The sequence below is a fragment of the Bos mutus genome, chromosome 6 (assembly GCF_027580195.1).
Source record: "Bos mutus isolate GX-2022 chromosome 6, NWIPB_WYAK_1.1, whole genome shotgun sequence".
In the NCBI taxonomy this organism is placed as follows: Eukaryota; Metazoa; Chordata; class Mammalia; order Artiodactyla; family Bovidae; genus Bos; species Bos mutus.
This window is the reverse complement of record NC_091622.1, coordinates 112,606,510-112,621,118: the sequence shown is the minus strand read 5'-3', so window position 1 is coordinate 112,621,118 and position 14,609 is coordinate 112,606,510. Positions and strand designations below refer to the sequence as shown.

Sequence of the window (14,609 nt, the reverse complement as noted above, 5' to 3'; positions counted from 1 at the left end):
GAGAGAGCAGCCAAATCCTTAGTGGCTTTACAGGACCGAACAGATTCCCTGGCTAAGGTGGCTTTACAGAATAGGAGAGGACTAGACTTACTGACAGCTGAAAAGGGAGGCCTCTGCCTCTTCTTGAACAAAGACTGCTGCTTTTATGTAAACCAATCAGGAATAGTCAGGGACACGGCCTAATATCTAAGGGAATGAATGATGAAAAAGAGAGAGGAACTAGCAAATTCCTGGGGTCACTGGAACCACATATGGAGCTGGACATCGTGGGTCCGCCCTTAAGCCAGTCCTCTCTTCACGTTCTTTGTGCCGCTCTTGTTTGGTCCTTGTATTCTCAGTGCTATTACCCAGTTCATAACCTCTCGAACCGAATCCATAGTTACAATGGTAATCGCTCAATATACCCCCTAAACAAAGGGGAGCTTTGAATACCCTACCGAAACACGAGATGATGCTTTCTACAGGGAATGACAGAAGCATCAAGAGGGGGGAATGCAGAGGATAAGGTAAAGTTTTACATAACCCCCTGCTCCTTCTGCCTCTGTGATTCAGCTTGCTCCTTGCAAAGTCTGGATCACGCAGGTCACACCGTCTCAGAAAGTGGGGACTCACAATACTAGGAACTGGAGCTTATCTCACTCACCTTTGTCCTGCTCTTTGGAATCTCCCAGCCCCTGCAAACCCACAGAGTCATTCCTGTCCGTGTTTAAAAACTCGGTAACCCCTTTTTTGGGGATCCCAGCTTAGAGTGCCAACTCCTCCAGGCCTGCCAGCATAGTAAACCTGACTTCTCCAACTCTCTGAGTGTGGTGCTTGGTTTCTCAAGCACTGGTTTCTGCAACAAAGCTCAGAGAGGGGAACTCAGCAGCCTGAGGTCACAGAACTGAGCCCAGCCTTGGATTGTTGGATATCAGTGCTATTCCACTTTGCCCTTTCCCCTCTGGGTAATCTGGCTCTGAATCTCACTGAACCACAAGCTGAACCCTTGCAGGCCATGGTCCTAGCCTTGGGGCAGCTTCAACATGCACAGGTCTTGTGACCAAGGCAACCTAAGTATTCTCATCTGTAAAGTGGACCTGTAGTGACCAGGGACTTGGAGGTGTGCTGACCTAGGGAGGGAGAAGCACACAGCCCAGGAGGGTCCAATCCTGTCCTGTCTCTGAGAGGCATTGTGTTACCTCGGAGACGGCCCAGCGGAGCTGCTGGAGCTGCTGCAGGCCCCAGGCCGGGTCCAGGAACCGGTGGGGAGCCAACAGCACGTAGCGTGTGAACATGGACTCTCCAGCATACAGCAGAGCACTGGCTCGCCTTGCCAGCCCCTTGAGACCACTTCGGGAGGCGTAGAATCCGGTCCAAGCATGAAATATTTCTAGAAGCAAAAGGTCAGTAGTGGGTGTGAGGTCCTGCCCATGGAGGCCCCTGAGCCTCATCTGGGAAATGCTGAGGAAGATGAGGTCAGAGATAGACCTGCCTGGGTCCCCAGGGACACAGCCTACGTCAGGGGGGTGATCTCAGGGCTCCTGTCCCAGCCAGATCAGCAATGGTACAAGATTCCTGGATGGCTGGGCAGCTGGCAGGGACAGGCTGGGCTGGGGCAGGCCTGGAGAGGCCCGAGTGCTGAAGCACTGTGATGACAACAAGAATTCAGTGTGCACCTGAACCCTCGGTAGGGCCTGTGGGGAAAGGCCCTGAGTACCTCAGGGGAGGAGGGAGAGGGATGACGGCGAGGGCTGAGGGACCCAGGGGGAAGTGCTGGAGTGCTGGCAGCCCCTGTGTGCCTCTGGAGAAAAAGTGGGTCCCGGAAGGCATGCATTTCAGCAGTTCTCTCTGGATGCTCAGCAGGGAAGGATGGCAGCGGTGTGGGAGCTGTGAGAGCCCCGGAGCCACGGTCCTGACCCTGGACTAAGAGTGTGAGGCTGGTGGAATGGGCAAGAGTCTGAGCACCTTGGGGCTGGGATGTGTCTCAGCAGGTGGTTCAGGGTTCCCGAATGTTCACTCCTCCTGCCTCCTCCCCAGGCTGGGTTGTGCCTCCATTCTCTGTTCTTCCCTCAGAGGACCTTGGCTAGACAAGGAAGGGAAGCCAGGAGGACCTGGGAAAGGCTACAATCTGAGGGGGGAGACACAGGGACCCTCCACAGCTCCTCCCGGAAGCTGAGCACACAGGTCAGGCACTGGCTCACCACAGCCTCAGCTCTAAGCAGGGACCCAACTAGACAAAGCTACCAAGATAACCCTGTGCTCAGATCAGGACCAAGTCTCCTCCTTGAACTTTAGTCTCTGATTAAATAGTGCCTCTCTAGAGGGAGGCTAAGTAGCCACACCCACCTCGCTTTTCACTGGACCTTTCAGCATACACTCTTTCCTGCCTCCTGGTAACCACGCCCACATCCTCTATCCCCTCCCACCTCAAGTGTGACCACGCCCACACGGCAGTGTCACACCCACCTCAATTGGGACACCGCCCACATTCTGGTAGCCCCTCTCATCTACTCTAGGAGCCAGCCCTCCCCCAATCTGATGAGGTCCCAAGGGAAGTGTCCTGAGAGATATGTAGCTCCCCTTTCTCACCACTCAGGCAGAAGACCAAGGCCGGAGAGGCACTGCAAATCCAGATCTGGGGCAGTCAGGGTGGCACCCAGCCCAGAACCAGCCCTGCAGCTGGGGGCCCATCCTGTTGTCTCTTCGGAAGGAAAGGAAATGAGAAGGGAAGTGGTTGTATTTGAACTGCCATGTGGGATTCCCTCCAGTCCTCTGAGAACCCATGTCATGGATGACAAAACCAAGCCTCAGAGCGGTGACGTCATTTACCCAAAGCCACCCAGCCCGTGGGGGCAGGAGCTGTGATCTCAACCCAGGTGAGCATCTGAGTCACCGCCTGGGGCCAGCCCTGCTGAGACACTGTGCCTGCTAAATGGTGAGGGCGGGCAGGGCACAGGCCCTGGAGAGGCGCAGCTCAGGCACCCTGGTCCCCTGGAGGATGCTTAGCCAGTGGATGCTGCTGTGAGCCTGTGTCTCCTAACTGTCCATGGAGACAGACACTCACCTCACCTCTCCCTTCTAAAACGACCTGTCCTGCTGAGTGATCCCACCATGGACCTACAGCTGGGCAAACCTGCCTGGGAAGTAGGACCTGATCAGGGTCCCTGGGCAATCCTGGCTCATGGGGTCCTGGCCACAGTCTCCTCCCACGACCATACCCCTTAGCTCCTCTTTTTTTTTGGAAAAGGGGAGCAGGACAACAAGGATCCTTCAAGGATTCTGGCATTGTATGCAGTAAGAGTTTCAGATACTCAATAACTTAGCCAACGCCATCCCCCGCGGATGCCCTGAGCAAAGGCTGGACTGGGGTGTGGAGGGCGTTCTGCCTCCCCAGCTGTCAGTGGGAAGCTGTGTGTGCATAATTCCTGTCTGGCTTGCAGATAGCGGGGCTGGACCTTCTAAGGGGGTCCGCTTGGAGGTGGGTGGGGCTGGACCTGGAAGAGACGCTGATGCTGGGCTTCCTTCAGGGCAATCAGGCCCCGGGCTAGCTTCCTCAACACGGAGTGCCCACAGCATGTCCAGGATGGAGCCTGGCCTCCCAGGATGGAGATGCTGCTGTCAGTGTTAAAAGCTGCATCTGCTGAGCCCTGGCTCTGGCCCAGGCACTAGGCTAAGGGCTCTTCTCATCTCACTTCATTCTCACACTGGATGAGCTAACCAAGATGAACATCCCCCCTCTCCTGACACAGAGTGGTTCCACAGTGCACACAACCCAGCACAAGGCTCACTCCATGACCTTTCACTCTGAGCCTTGCTGGCCGCAGCCAAACCTGTCCTGGCCTCCAGGACACAGGCTTGTGGGAGACGTGGGCATTATTGTGCCCACTAATGACTCTGTGGCAATAGGTGAAAAGTGGGACCCTGAGGGGAAGAGGAGACACCCGATCTAGACTTAAGGTCAGGAAAGGCTTCCTGGAGGAGGTGACATGCATGCATGCATGCTCAGTCCTGTCCAACTCTGCGACCCCACGGACTGTAGCCCACCTCTGTCCATGGGATTTCCCAGGCAAGAATCCTGGAGTGGGTTGCCATTTCCTCCTCTGAGGGATCTTCCCTACCCAGGGATGCAACCTGCATCTCCTGTGTCTCCTGCATTGGCAGGTGGGTTCTTTACCACAAGCACCACCTGGGGATCAGAGGAGGTGACATTACAGGACAACTGGGACTTTGCAGGAAGAGGAGGTGGGCACGGGGCAGTCCTTCCGGCAGCACTGCAATAAAAGGCAGAGACGGGACCTGCTGCATGTGGACAGCGTGAGAGGCTCCGGGAGCTAGGAAGCGGGCAGAGTGTGGAGGGGGTCAGGAAGGAGGGTCAGGGCCTGTACCTCCCCCAGGGCCCCTAGCAGGCTCCAAGCAGAAGCCTGAGCAGGCACTGAGTTGGGGGCCCCTTTCCTCCCTGGCACCGAATCCCTCCCTGCTCCCCAACCAGCGGCTCCTACCTGAGGAATAAGGCAGGAAGTCTTGGTGGTCTCGGACCTTCCAGGAGAGCCGGTGCGCATGCACAGCCCGGAAGTAGTTGCCGAGCGAGGCGTACTTCATCCGGATGCCGTGCTTGTCTGTGAACTTGTTGACTTCCTCCATTACACGGTCCATGTTGGTGAATTGCAGTGAGGCGTTGAAGAACTGCCTGTCACATCCCTGCAGGCCCGGGGACAGAAGCAACGTCCTGTCCTTCTGGGTGCAGAGCCCAGCCTGCACGGGGAGAGCCCCTCTTACCCCCATGACCGCCCACACTCCCCGCGGCGGGCACGGATCCCGGGCCCTGTGCGGGCTGTGTCTGCCTCTCTGCCATGTTGAGGGTGATTCCCCAGCACTGGTTTGTCTTACAGCTGCAGGTTTGTACCCTTTCACAACATTCCCCCAATTCTGCACACTCTCCAGGGCCGCTTTTGGCTGCCAAAATCTGATCTCTTTCTGTATGAGACTGATTTTGTAAAATTCCACGTAAGTGAGATGATTTAGGTTTTGGTTTTCTGTGTCTGCCAGATTCCGTTTCCTGACAATTTCTTAAATCCCAGCACTGCTCTTAGGTATCAATAACCTTGATTATGATGAGATACTAAACAAGAATAAAAAACAGAATGGCTTGCTTGAATTTACTGACCTTAATCCCGTCCTCAGAAAGATGTCAAAGTAGAAAAACAGATAAATTCCTGGAAATACATAACCTGCCCAGTCTGAATTATGTGTAAATAGAAAGCCTGAACAAATGGATACTAGAACCAAACTGAACCAGGATCCAAATACTTCTCAAGAAAGCAAAGATCAACATTCAGCAGTGATGTCTATCGAATGTTGAAGAATTTATACAAATCCTTGTTCAATCAGTTCAATCACTCGGTTGTGTCCAACTTTTTGAGACCCCATGGACTGCAGCACACGAGGCTTCCCTGCCCATCACCAACTCCCAGAGTTTACTCAAACTCATGCCATCGAGTTGGTGATGCCATTCAACCATCTCCTCCTCTGTCATCCCCTTCTCCTCCTGCCTTCAAATTTTCCCAGCATGAAGGTCTTTTCCAATGAGTCAGGTCTTCGCATCAGGTGGCCAAAGTGTTGGAGTTTTAGCTTCAGGATCAGCCCTTCCAATGAATATTCAGGACTGATTTCCTTTACTATTGACTGGTTTGATCTCCTTGCAGTCCAAGGGAATCTCAAAAGTTGTCTCCAACACCACAGTTCAAAAGCATCAGTTCTTCGGTGCTCAGCCTTCTTTATGGTACAACTCTCATATCCATACATGACTACTGGAAAAACCATAGCTTCGACTAGATGAACCTTTGTTGGCAAAGGAATGTCTCTGCTTTTTAATATGCTTTCTAAGTTGGTGATAACTTTTCTCCCAAGAATCAAGCATCTTTTATTTTCATGGCTGCAGTCACCATCTGCAGTGATTTTGGAGCCCAATACAGTAAAGTCCTTCAGTGTTTCCATTGTTTCCCATCTCTTTGCCATGAAGTGATGGGACCAGATGCCATGATCTTAGTGTTTTGAATGTTGAGTTTTAAGCCAGCTTTTTCACTCTCCTCTTTCAGTTTCATCAAGAGGCTCCTCAATTCCTCACTTCTTCCATAAGGGTGGTGCCATCTGCATATCTGAAATTACTGATATTTCCCCCAGCAATCTTGATTCCAGCTTGTGCTTCATCCAGTCTGGCATTCTGCATGATGTACTCTTTATATAAGTTAAATGAGCAAGGTGGCAATATACAGCCTTGATTTACTCCTTTCCAAATTTGGAACCAGTCCATTGTTCCATGTCCAGTTCTAAATGTTGCTCTTGACCTGCATACACATTTCTCAGGAGGCAGGTAAGCGGGTCTGGTATTGCCATCAAGGATTCAGGAATACAGATCCTTGTTAGTCTCTTTTACAAACTAGAAGGGGACTGAAAGTTTTCAATATAATTTTACAACGCCAAGACTACCCTGACACCAAACCAGGCAAAGAAGCCTCAAGAAAAGAAAATTATAGCTGAATATATCCTAGGAACATAGATGCAAAAATCCTCAACAATATAATAACAAACAAAATCAACAATACTTGAAGACAATATTGCATCATCATAAAGCAGAATGCAAGGGATTTATTCCAGGAATGCAAGGATCAGTCAACATCCTCAAATCAACCAACGAGAAAATGTGAGATAAAGATTATATGATCATCTCAACAGATGCAGAAAAGGCATAAGACAAAATTCAAATTCCATTTGTGATAAAAATTCTCCTCAAAGTGGGTGTGGATGAAAATTACAACATAGTAGAGGCCATACATGACAAGCTGACAGCTAACACCAACTCAAGGAAGAAAAGGTAAAACTATTCCTGGGAGATCAGGAAAAAGATGAGGATGATCCCACTCACCACTTATTTAATGTGGTATTATAAATCAGAGCTGCAGCAATTAGTAGTGAAAAAGCATGGAAATCAGAACAGAAGAAATAAAATTCTCACTAATAGCTGCTGTAATGATGTCATAAAAATAGTGACTACAGAAAACCCTAGAGACAAATCTTAAAAATTTTTTTAATATCAATGTATTTATTTTAATTGGAGGCTAATTACTTTACAATATTGTATTGGTTTTGCCATACATTGACATGAATCCACCACAGGTGTACACGTGTTCCCCATCCTGAACCTCCCTCCCACCTCCCTTCCCATGCCATCCCTCTGGGTCATCCCAGTGCACCAGCCCTGAGGATTCTGTATCATGCATCGAACCTGGACTGGCAATTCATTTCACATATGATAATATACTGGTTTCAATGCCATTGTCCCATATCATCCCACCCTTGCTCTCTCCCATAGAGTCCAAAAGACTGTTCTATACATCTGTCTCTTTTGTTGTCTCACATATAGGGTCATCATTGCCATATTTCTAAATTCCATATATATGTGTTAGTATGCAGTATTGGTGTTTTTCTTTCTGGCTTACTTCACTCTGTATAATAGGCTCCAGTTTCATCCACCTCATTAGAACTGATTCAAATGCATTCTTTTTAATAGCTGAGTAATATTCCATTGTATATATGTACCATAGCTTTCTTATCCATTCATATGCCGATGAACATCTAGGTTGCTTCCATGTCTTGGCTATTGTAAACAGTGCTGCGATGAACACTGGGGTACACGTGTCCCTTTCAGTTATGGTTTCCTTGGTGTGTATGCCCAGTACTGGGATTGCTGGGTCATATGGCAGTTCTTGGAGAAGGAAATGGCAACCCACTCTAGTGTTCTTGCCTGGAGAATCCCAGGGACAGAGGAGCCTGGTAGGAGGCCGTCTATGGGGTCGCAGAGAGTCGGACATGACTGAAGCGACTTAGCAGCAGCAGCAGCAGCAGCATGGCAGTTCTATTTCCAGCTTTTAAGGAGTCTCCACACTGTTGTCCATAGTGGCCGTGCTGGTCTTAAATGAATAACAGCAGTAAAGTTGCAGGATAAAATATCAACAGACACAATCACCTGCTGATTAGTGTTTCCACATGCTAACAACAAACCATCAGAAAGAGAAATGAAGGAAACAGTCCTCTTGATAGTTACATGAAAAAGGCAAAATGCTTGGGGCTGGTGCACTGGCACGACCCAGAGGGATGGTACGGGGAGGGAGGAGGCAGGAGGGTTCAGGTTGGGGAACACGTGTATACCTGTGGCGGATTCATGTTGATATATGGCAAAACCAATACAATACTGTAAAGTTAAAAAATAAAAAAAAAATTAAAAAAAGGTAAAATGCCTAAGAATACATTTCACGGAGCAGGTGACAGCCTTGCACACTGAAAACTAGATGACACTGTGATGATCAAAATGGAGGAAGACACAAGTTAAGTGGGAAAATATTCTGAGCTCGTGACTGCAAGAGGAGGGCTGCGTTTTCCAAAGCAATCTAAAGATTCAAGGCAAAACCTTTTAAAATTCCAATGATGTTTTTCACACAAATAGAACAACCAATCCTGAAATTTATGGGAACCACAAAGACCATGAGTGGTCAGAGCAATCTTTAGTAAGAACAAAACTAGAAGCATCGTACACCCTGATTTCAGAGTTCACTGCAAAGTCATAGCAATCTAAATAGTAGACAATAAAAGATACAGATAGATCAATGGGATAGAATAGAGAGCTCAGGAACAAAGCCATGTGTGTATGGTAATTACACTAAAGCAAAGGGCAAGAATATAAACTGGGAAAGGACGTCTTCTACCAGAAATGGTCTTATGAAAACTGCACATCCTCAGGTGTAGAATGAGGTTGGACCACTGCCTGACACTGTACTCAAACAGTAAGTCAAGCTAATTGAAGACTTGATTGTAACTCCTGGAACTATAAGGGCTTCCAGAAGAAAACATACACTGTAAATTCCTCATCATCAATCTTGATGATGAGTTTTTGGATTTGACATCACATGGAAAAGGAACACAGAGAATAATAAGACTACATCAAACTAAAAGCTTCTGCACAGCAAAGAAACTTCATAAATAAAGACAGCCTATGAAATGGACTTCCCTGGTGGCTCAGATGGTAAAGCGTCTGCCTACAATGCAGGAGACCTGGGTTCGATCCCTGGGTTGGCAAGATCCCCAGGAGAAGGAAATGGCAATCCACTCTAGTACTATTGCCTGGAAAATCCCATGGACAGAGGAGTCTGGTAGGCTACAGTCCATGGGGTCACAAAGAGTCGGACACGACTGAGCGACTTCACTTTCACTTCCATGAAATGAAACATTTGCAAGTCATAAATCTGGAAAGGCATAATACACAATATATAAAAAGAACACATATAGATCAGTAGTAATGATGAAAACGATCCAGGTAAAAAATAGGCAGAGGTCCTGAATAGATATTTGTCTGAGAAGACATGAAGATGCCAACAGACACAGGAAAAGATGCTGAACAAATCGAAACCACACAGAGGTACCACCTCACACCTGTTACGACGGCTATTGTCTAAGTGAAAAGAAACAACAAATGTACATCAGGATAAGGAGAAATGTAAACATTCACGCACTTTTGATTTAAAAGTAAATTGTTCCAGCAATTATGGAAAGCAGTGTGGAGGTTCCTCGAAAAACGAATGATAGAGCTGCCACGTGATTCAGTCTCCCCGCTTCTCTGTATTTATTCAAAGAGAACAAAAACACTAACTTGGAAGGACTTCTGCAACCCTATGTTCACTGCAGCTGTATTTATAATCGGCAAGAAATATGGAATCAACCTACATGTGCATCAGTGGACGACGAGATCAAGAAAATGTTATATATGTACACAGTATTATTCACCATAAAAAGAGGAAATCCTGCCGTTTGCAAGAGCATGGATGAAACTTCAGGGCACTATGCTCAGGAAACCAGTCAGACAGAGAAAGATGAAATACTATATGGTCTCAGGTATACGTGAATGAAAGGAAAACAGAAAGTATGTGGAAAATAGCTTCATGTATGGAGAGAACATATGGGTAGATCCAAAGACAGGGGCTGCAGGGTAGGCTAAATGCTTGACAGAGGTCAGAAGTTATGTTTCCATCTGAAAAACACGTCATGAGGACGTAACGTGCAGCATGCTGAGTGCGGGAGCGTGCACACGTGCGTTCTCGCTCGGGAGCTTTTCTGACGGCTCTGAGCACAAATTCCACTTTCTTAGCTGCCCTGCTAAGCACCTATGTGGCCTCAGGGAGATTCCCTAACCTCTCTGGCTCTCAGTCCCTTATGAGTAGACAGGACACCATAGGGCCTGCCCCTATGCCCAGTGGGCAGAGGAAATGGAGGATACACATGCATCCCATAGAACGGGGTGCTCCCTACAGTTTAGCAGTGACGACATAACATCAGGCACTGTCCCCTGGGGTGTCTTTCCCACTTGACCTCAGATCCAGCCTATGGAGCAGGTCCTGTCATCATCCCCATTTCACAGATGAGGAAAGTGAGGCTCAGAGTGTTCCCAGTCCCACAGCCCCTGAGTAGGAAGCCAGGATTCAGGCCGAAGCCTCTGCTCCCAGCATTGAGAAGGAGAAAGGAGGGGAGAGCTGGGGAGAGGCTGGAGCCTGCGTGGGGCAGGGGCTGCATTGGAGGCAGAGGTTGTTGGGGTGATCCAGGGTGGGGTGAGGAGCTGGTAGACTGGGTGAGGACTCGGGGTGCAGGGAAGGAGGACTGAGCCGGAGCTGGGATGGCCCACTGTCTGGATGGACACTGGCCTGATTAGAACAGGACACACCATCCTGGGGTGGACCCGGCTGCTGGGGTGGGACACATGAGAGCAGCCCTTGTGCAGAGTTGAGCGATCAGGGCCAGGGACCCCCACTTACCCAGGGCCAGAGGATGTGTGGTGTCCGGAACCAGGTGGCTCGAGCCAACACGTTGTTCACCAGGAGATTGGTAAAGCTTGGGATGGTGTCCTCAGTGACAGGGATTTCCATGAAGGGGTACAGGCCATTCTTGGGTGGACCTGGGAAGACTGGGTCGCCATCCCAGTAAAATCCCTCACTGAGAGAGAAACAAGTGTTAGGGACCAGCCCTGAGAAGGGCAGCAGCCCGAGACCTAGGAGGTCGGGAAGACTCAGCAAGGCCAGAGCAACTATGCCTGCAGACCTGGCTCGGGGCCTCTGTCTCCCATCAGAGGGCAGAGGGCGGTGGTGGGCAGATGAGAGCTGAGTGGACAGAAGGCATCACCTTTCAGCCCTGCAGGACCTTGGGCACGTGACCCTACAAGCCCATATTTTTTCAGCTGTTCCGTGGAGCCCACAACCTCTGGGCCCCACTTCCTTCACGTGGATCAGGAGCAATTCATGCGATCACTCATTCTTTAGGTCATCCTTGTGCCCTTCAGTTCTGATTCCAAGAACCCCGAGCAGGGCTGGGACCAGAATGAGGCAACTGAGATACTTGCCTTCACACAAAACTGCGCACTTGTAAAAATCTCAGTAACAATTTAATGAGATTTTCACACTTTTCAAATAAAAAAAAAAAAAAGCAAAAAACATCGTGATGAACAGAATCACAAAATTCTATATAAAGACAGAGCAGTATTACAAAATCCTCAGACCCAGGGAGACTGAGGACACGGAGGCCTTGGTGCTGCCTTCTGAGCCCAGTGCAGCTGCCCTACAGCTGCTACTGCGCATGTCCAGGCCTCAGTTGTTCTTTCTGTAAGATGGGTGCTCAGTGCGTGCCCTCAGGGCTGGCCATGAGGGGCGTGCCTGAGGTGGTCCTCAGGGAGGGAGCTGGGATGGGGGCTGGCCCGAGGCAGGTGCTCACGAGCAGTAGCCAAACTGGTCCAGGACGTGTGTGAAGATTTCCTGTTGTGCCGACAGGGATCTGGACCCTCGCCACACGAACTGCAGCTGCTGCAAACCCAGAGGGAAGGGAGTGAGGGCACAGGGGTGACACGGCTGCCAGCTCCCCCCCAGGCCCCGCCTGAGTCTCCTCGCCGCCCCCGTTGCTCTCAGGGGTTCAGGTCAAGATCCTCCTCTGCTGCCCCCTCCTCAAGATTCGCCCTGACCTCCCAAAGCCACAGGAGGCGGAGGAATCGGCCCTCCAGATGGTGCCTGTCTGCACCTTCATCTGACCCTCCTCAGGGCAGGACTCTCTGTCAGGACCTGCCATCCAGGCTGTCTGTAACTCGGCTTGAATGCCTGCAGACACCGGGAGCTCATCACTATTACTAAAGGTACTGCTGCTTTTTTCAGTTCTGATGGTGAGAAAGTGGCTGAGTAGATGCGGCTCACCACTCACCCGGTTATCCTGCATGGCCTCCTTCAGGTCGTAGTCGATCCTGGAGATGACGTGGGCATTGAAGCCCGCCAGGGCAAAGAGGGTGGGGGTCGTGGAGGATGCACCAAACGGGTCCACCTGCCAGGAGAACTGTGGCCGGACCCCAAATGTTTCATAGAGAAAGCCGTGTCCTTCTGCAAAGAGACAGCCAGGCGGTTGGACTTGGGGTGGGCTCTGAGAACTCAGGGACCAGTGGGAGCAGCAGAGGAGGTGCAGGAAGCAGAGGAGACCAAGGAGGAGCAGCTGGAGAAGAGGCGGAAGACTTGGGGATGGGGGTCTGAGATGGGGGTTCAGCAATCTGTGAAGGGCACACCCTGTCCCCATATCATCTGCCTGAGGAGGGCAGGTCTGATGTCCCCTAATTCCACACTCAGAATCCTCACTTCAGTCAGGGAATATTGACCCAGACCCAAGGGATGACTTAGCACTGGTCCCACAGGTCATGGAAAGATCACCCACCTCTGCCTGATTCTTGTTTTCTCCACCTCTGTGGGAACTAGAAGTGGGCATGCAAATAGTTATAGCTGAAAAGATGTATGGGCTTAACTGGCTTGAGTTTCAGGGCAAGAATTCACACATTTTCTATTTTAAGAAGATTCAGCAAGCAATGTCCCCTTGTACCCCTTTTCTTTCCTGATGACTGGAGCTGTAGCAGCCATTCTGTGATCATGTGGGAGAGGATATGAGAATATGAGAAACATCAGTGGGCTGCAGAATCCGTCCCTAAATCCTCCCCCTTCTTTGTAAGGAAGCAGTAAATATCTTAATGACAGCTCAGTGTACCTCAGGTTTTTTCAACACTGTTAGAAAATCTTCCTGAGGTCCAGATGAACAGGTGATTAATGCATAAAACAATTAATCTTTGCCCAACATATACTCTCCCCTCTGCCTTTTAGGAACAGAACCACACAGCCCCTCCTAATTAGGACAGGGTAATAGACTCCCGGCAGGAGCCTGCATTCCCCTGCCTCCTGAGGATGACAGACCACGTGATGAGGTTCTGAACAGTGGATGTGCCCAGAAGTGATGAAGGTAGTTCAGGGTCACCTTTTCGAGGATGCACTGCCCTCTTCCCTTCATTCCCCTCCCCTTCCCAACTGAGATGATATTCCAGGGGGGTGAGGCACCTTCAGCCATGCAAGGAAGACAGGGACACCCTGTGGGGTGGCAGAGCAAAACACACCAGCTACTGGAAGCCTCATTACTCTGTGGAGCAGTGACCCCTGATGGCCCAGAACAGCCCTCAGTGTAGACTCCATGCCCCACCCCCTCGCTGAGAGAAGTAACCTTCCCTCTTGCTTGAGTCACTGTCACTCAGTCACCTTCTTGCAGCTGAACCAGCGTCCTAATGAGCACAAAGACCAGGTCAAGACCTCCCTGCCCAGTAATGGAGGGCGGGGCAAGAGTGCAGGGGCCAAGGTGCCCGAGAGGCCAAGGGGACACTGGAATTGTGGTCTCCGCCTCAGCTGGAGAGACCTGCTTCCTTCCTCCTCAGGAGAATGTTAAGCAGTTTTTAACTCTGCTGAGGAGGAGTCAGAGAGAAGCAGGGAGGTGGAACAGAGGGGCACCCAGGAGACAGGGGATTACTGGTATTGGGAGGGGGAGGGGGTGGGCACAGGCCGAGAGCTGGGGCAGGAATAACCAGGACAGCAGGGTCCTCTCAGGACTGCCCCAGGCGTGTCCTTCCCTCTTGGGGACATTTGCTTCTGTCACTGCAGTTATGGGAGCCCCAGCCCCCATGTGACCTGAGCTGGGCTCCCTCTCAGAGGATGGGGTCACTGGGGGCACCCTTTTGTGTCCCACCTCTCTTCCAGGCCTCTGCTGAGAATCCCAGCTGAGAAGTGTCACCTCAGGGAGAGGATGAGCTCGCATCCCCAGGGCCTGATGCCCACACTCAGCTCGTCCTGTCCTCTGAGCTGCTGGGAAAACCGCCATTCCCCCATTGAGATATTCTATCTAAAACTAAGTCTCGAGAGTGTTTATCAAGACCTAGGAGAATGAAAACACAGTGACTCAAAACCTATGGGATGCAGTAAAAGCAGTGCTAAAAGGGAGGTTTATACCAATACAAGCCTACCTCAAGAAACAAGAGAACCATCAAATACACAATCTAACTTTGCACTAAAGCAACAGAAAAGAAGAACAAAACCCCCCCAAAGTTAGTAGAAGGAAAGAAATCATAAACATCAGAGCAGATAAATGAAAAAAAAAGAAATAGACAATAGGAAAGATCAATACAACAAAAATCTGATTCTTGGAGAAGCTAAACAAAATTGATAAATCATTAGCCAGACTTATCAAAAATAATA

The 14,609-nt window shown here is 50.0% G+C and overlaps 1 protein-coding gene across 1 annotated transcript in view; it reads right to left on the bottom strand.

The window, feature by feature from the left end:
• The window catches only part of LOC102268389 (epididymis-specific alpha-mannosidase-like), a 42,062-nt gene extending 27,827 nt beyond the window's left edge, over positions 1–14,235 (bottom strand). The window contains exons 1-7 of the mRNA XM_070371905.1: positions 14,149–14,235; positions 13,623–13,677; positions 12,262–12,434; positions 11,785–11,873; positions 10,836–11,013; positions 4,479–4,677; positions 1,179–1,369 (exon numbers count right to left, since the gene is read on the bottom strand). Coding sequence (XP_070228006.1) covers positions 1,179–1,369; positions 4,479–4,677; positions 10,836–11,013; positions 11,785–11,873; positions 12,262–12,434; positions 13,623–13,677; positions 14,149–14,235 — 972 coding nt within the window. The remainder of the gene's footprint in view (positions 1–1,178; positions 1,370–4,478; positions 4,678–10,835; positions 11,014–11,784; positions 11,874–12,261; positions 12,435–13,622; positions 13,678–14,148) is intronic.
• Between the last annotated feature and the right edge of the window lie 374 nt (positions 14,236–14,609).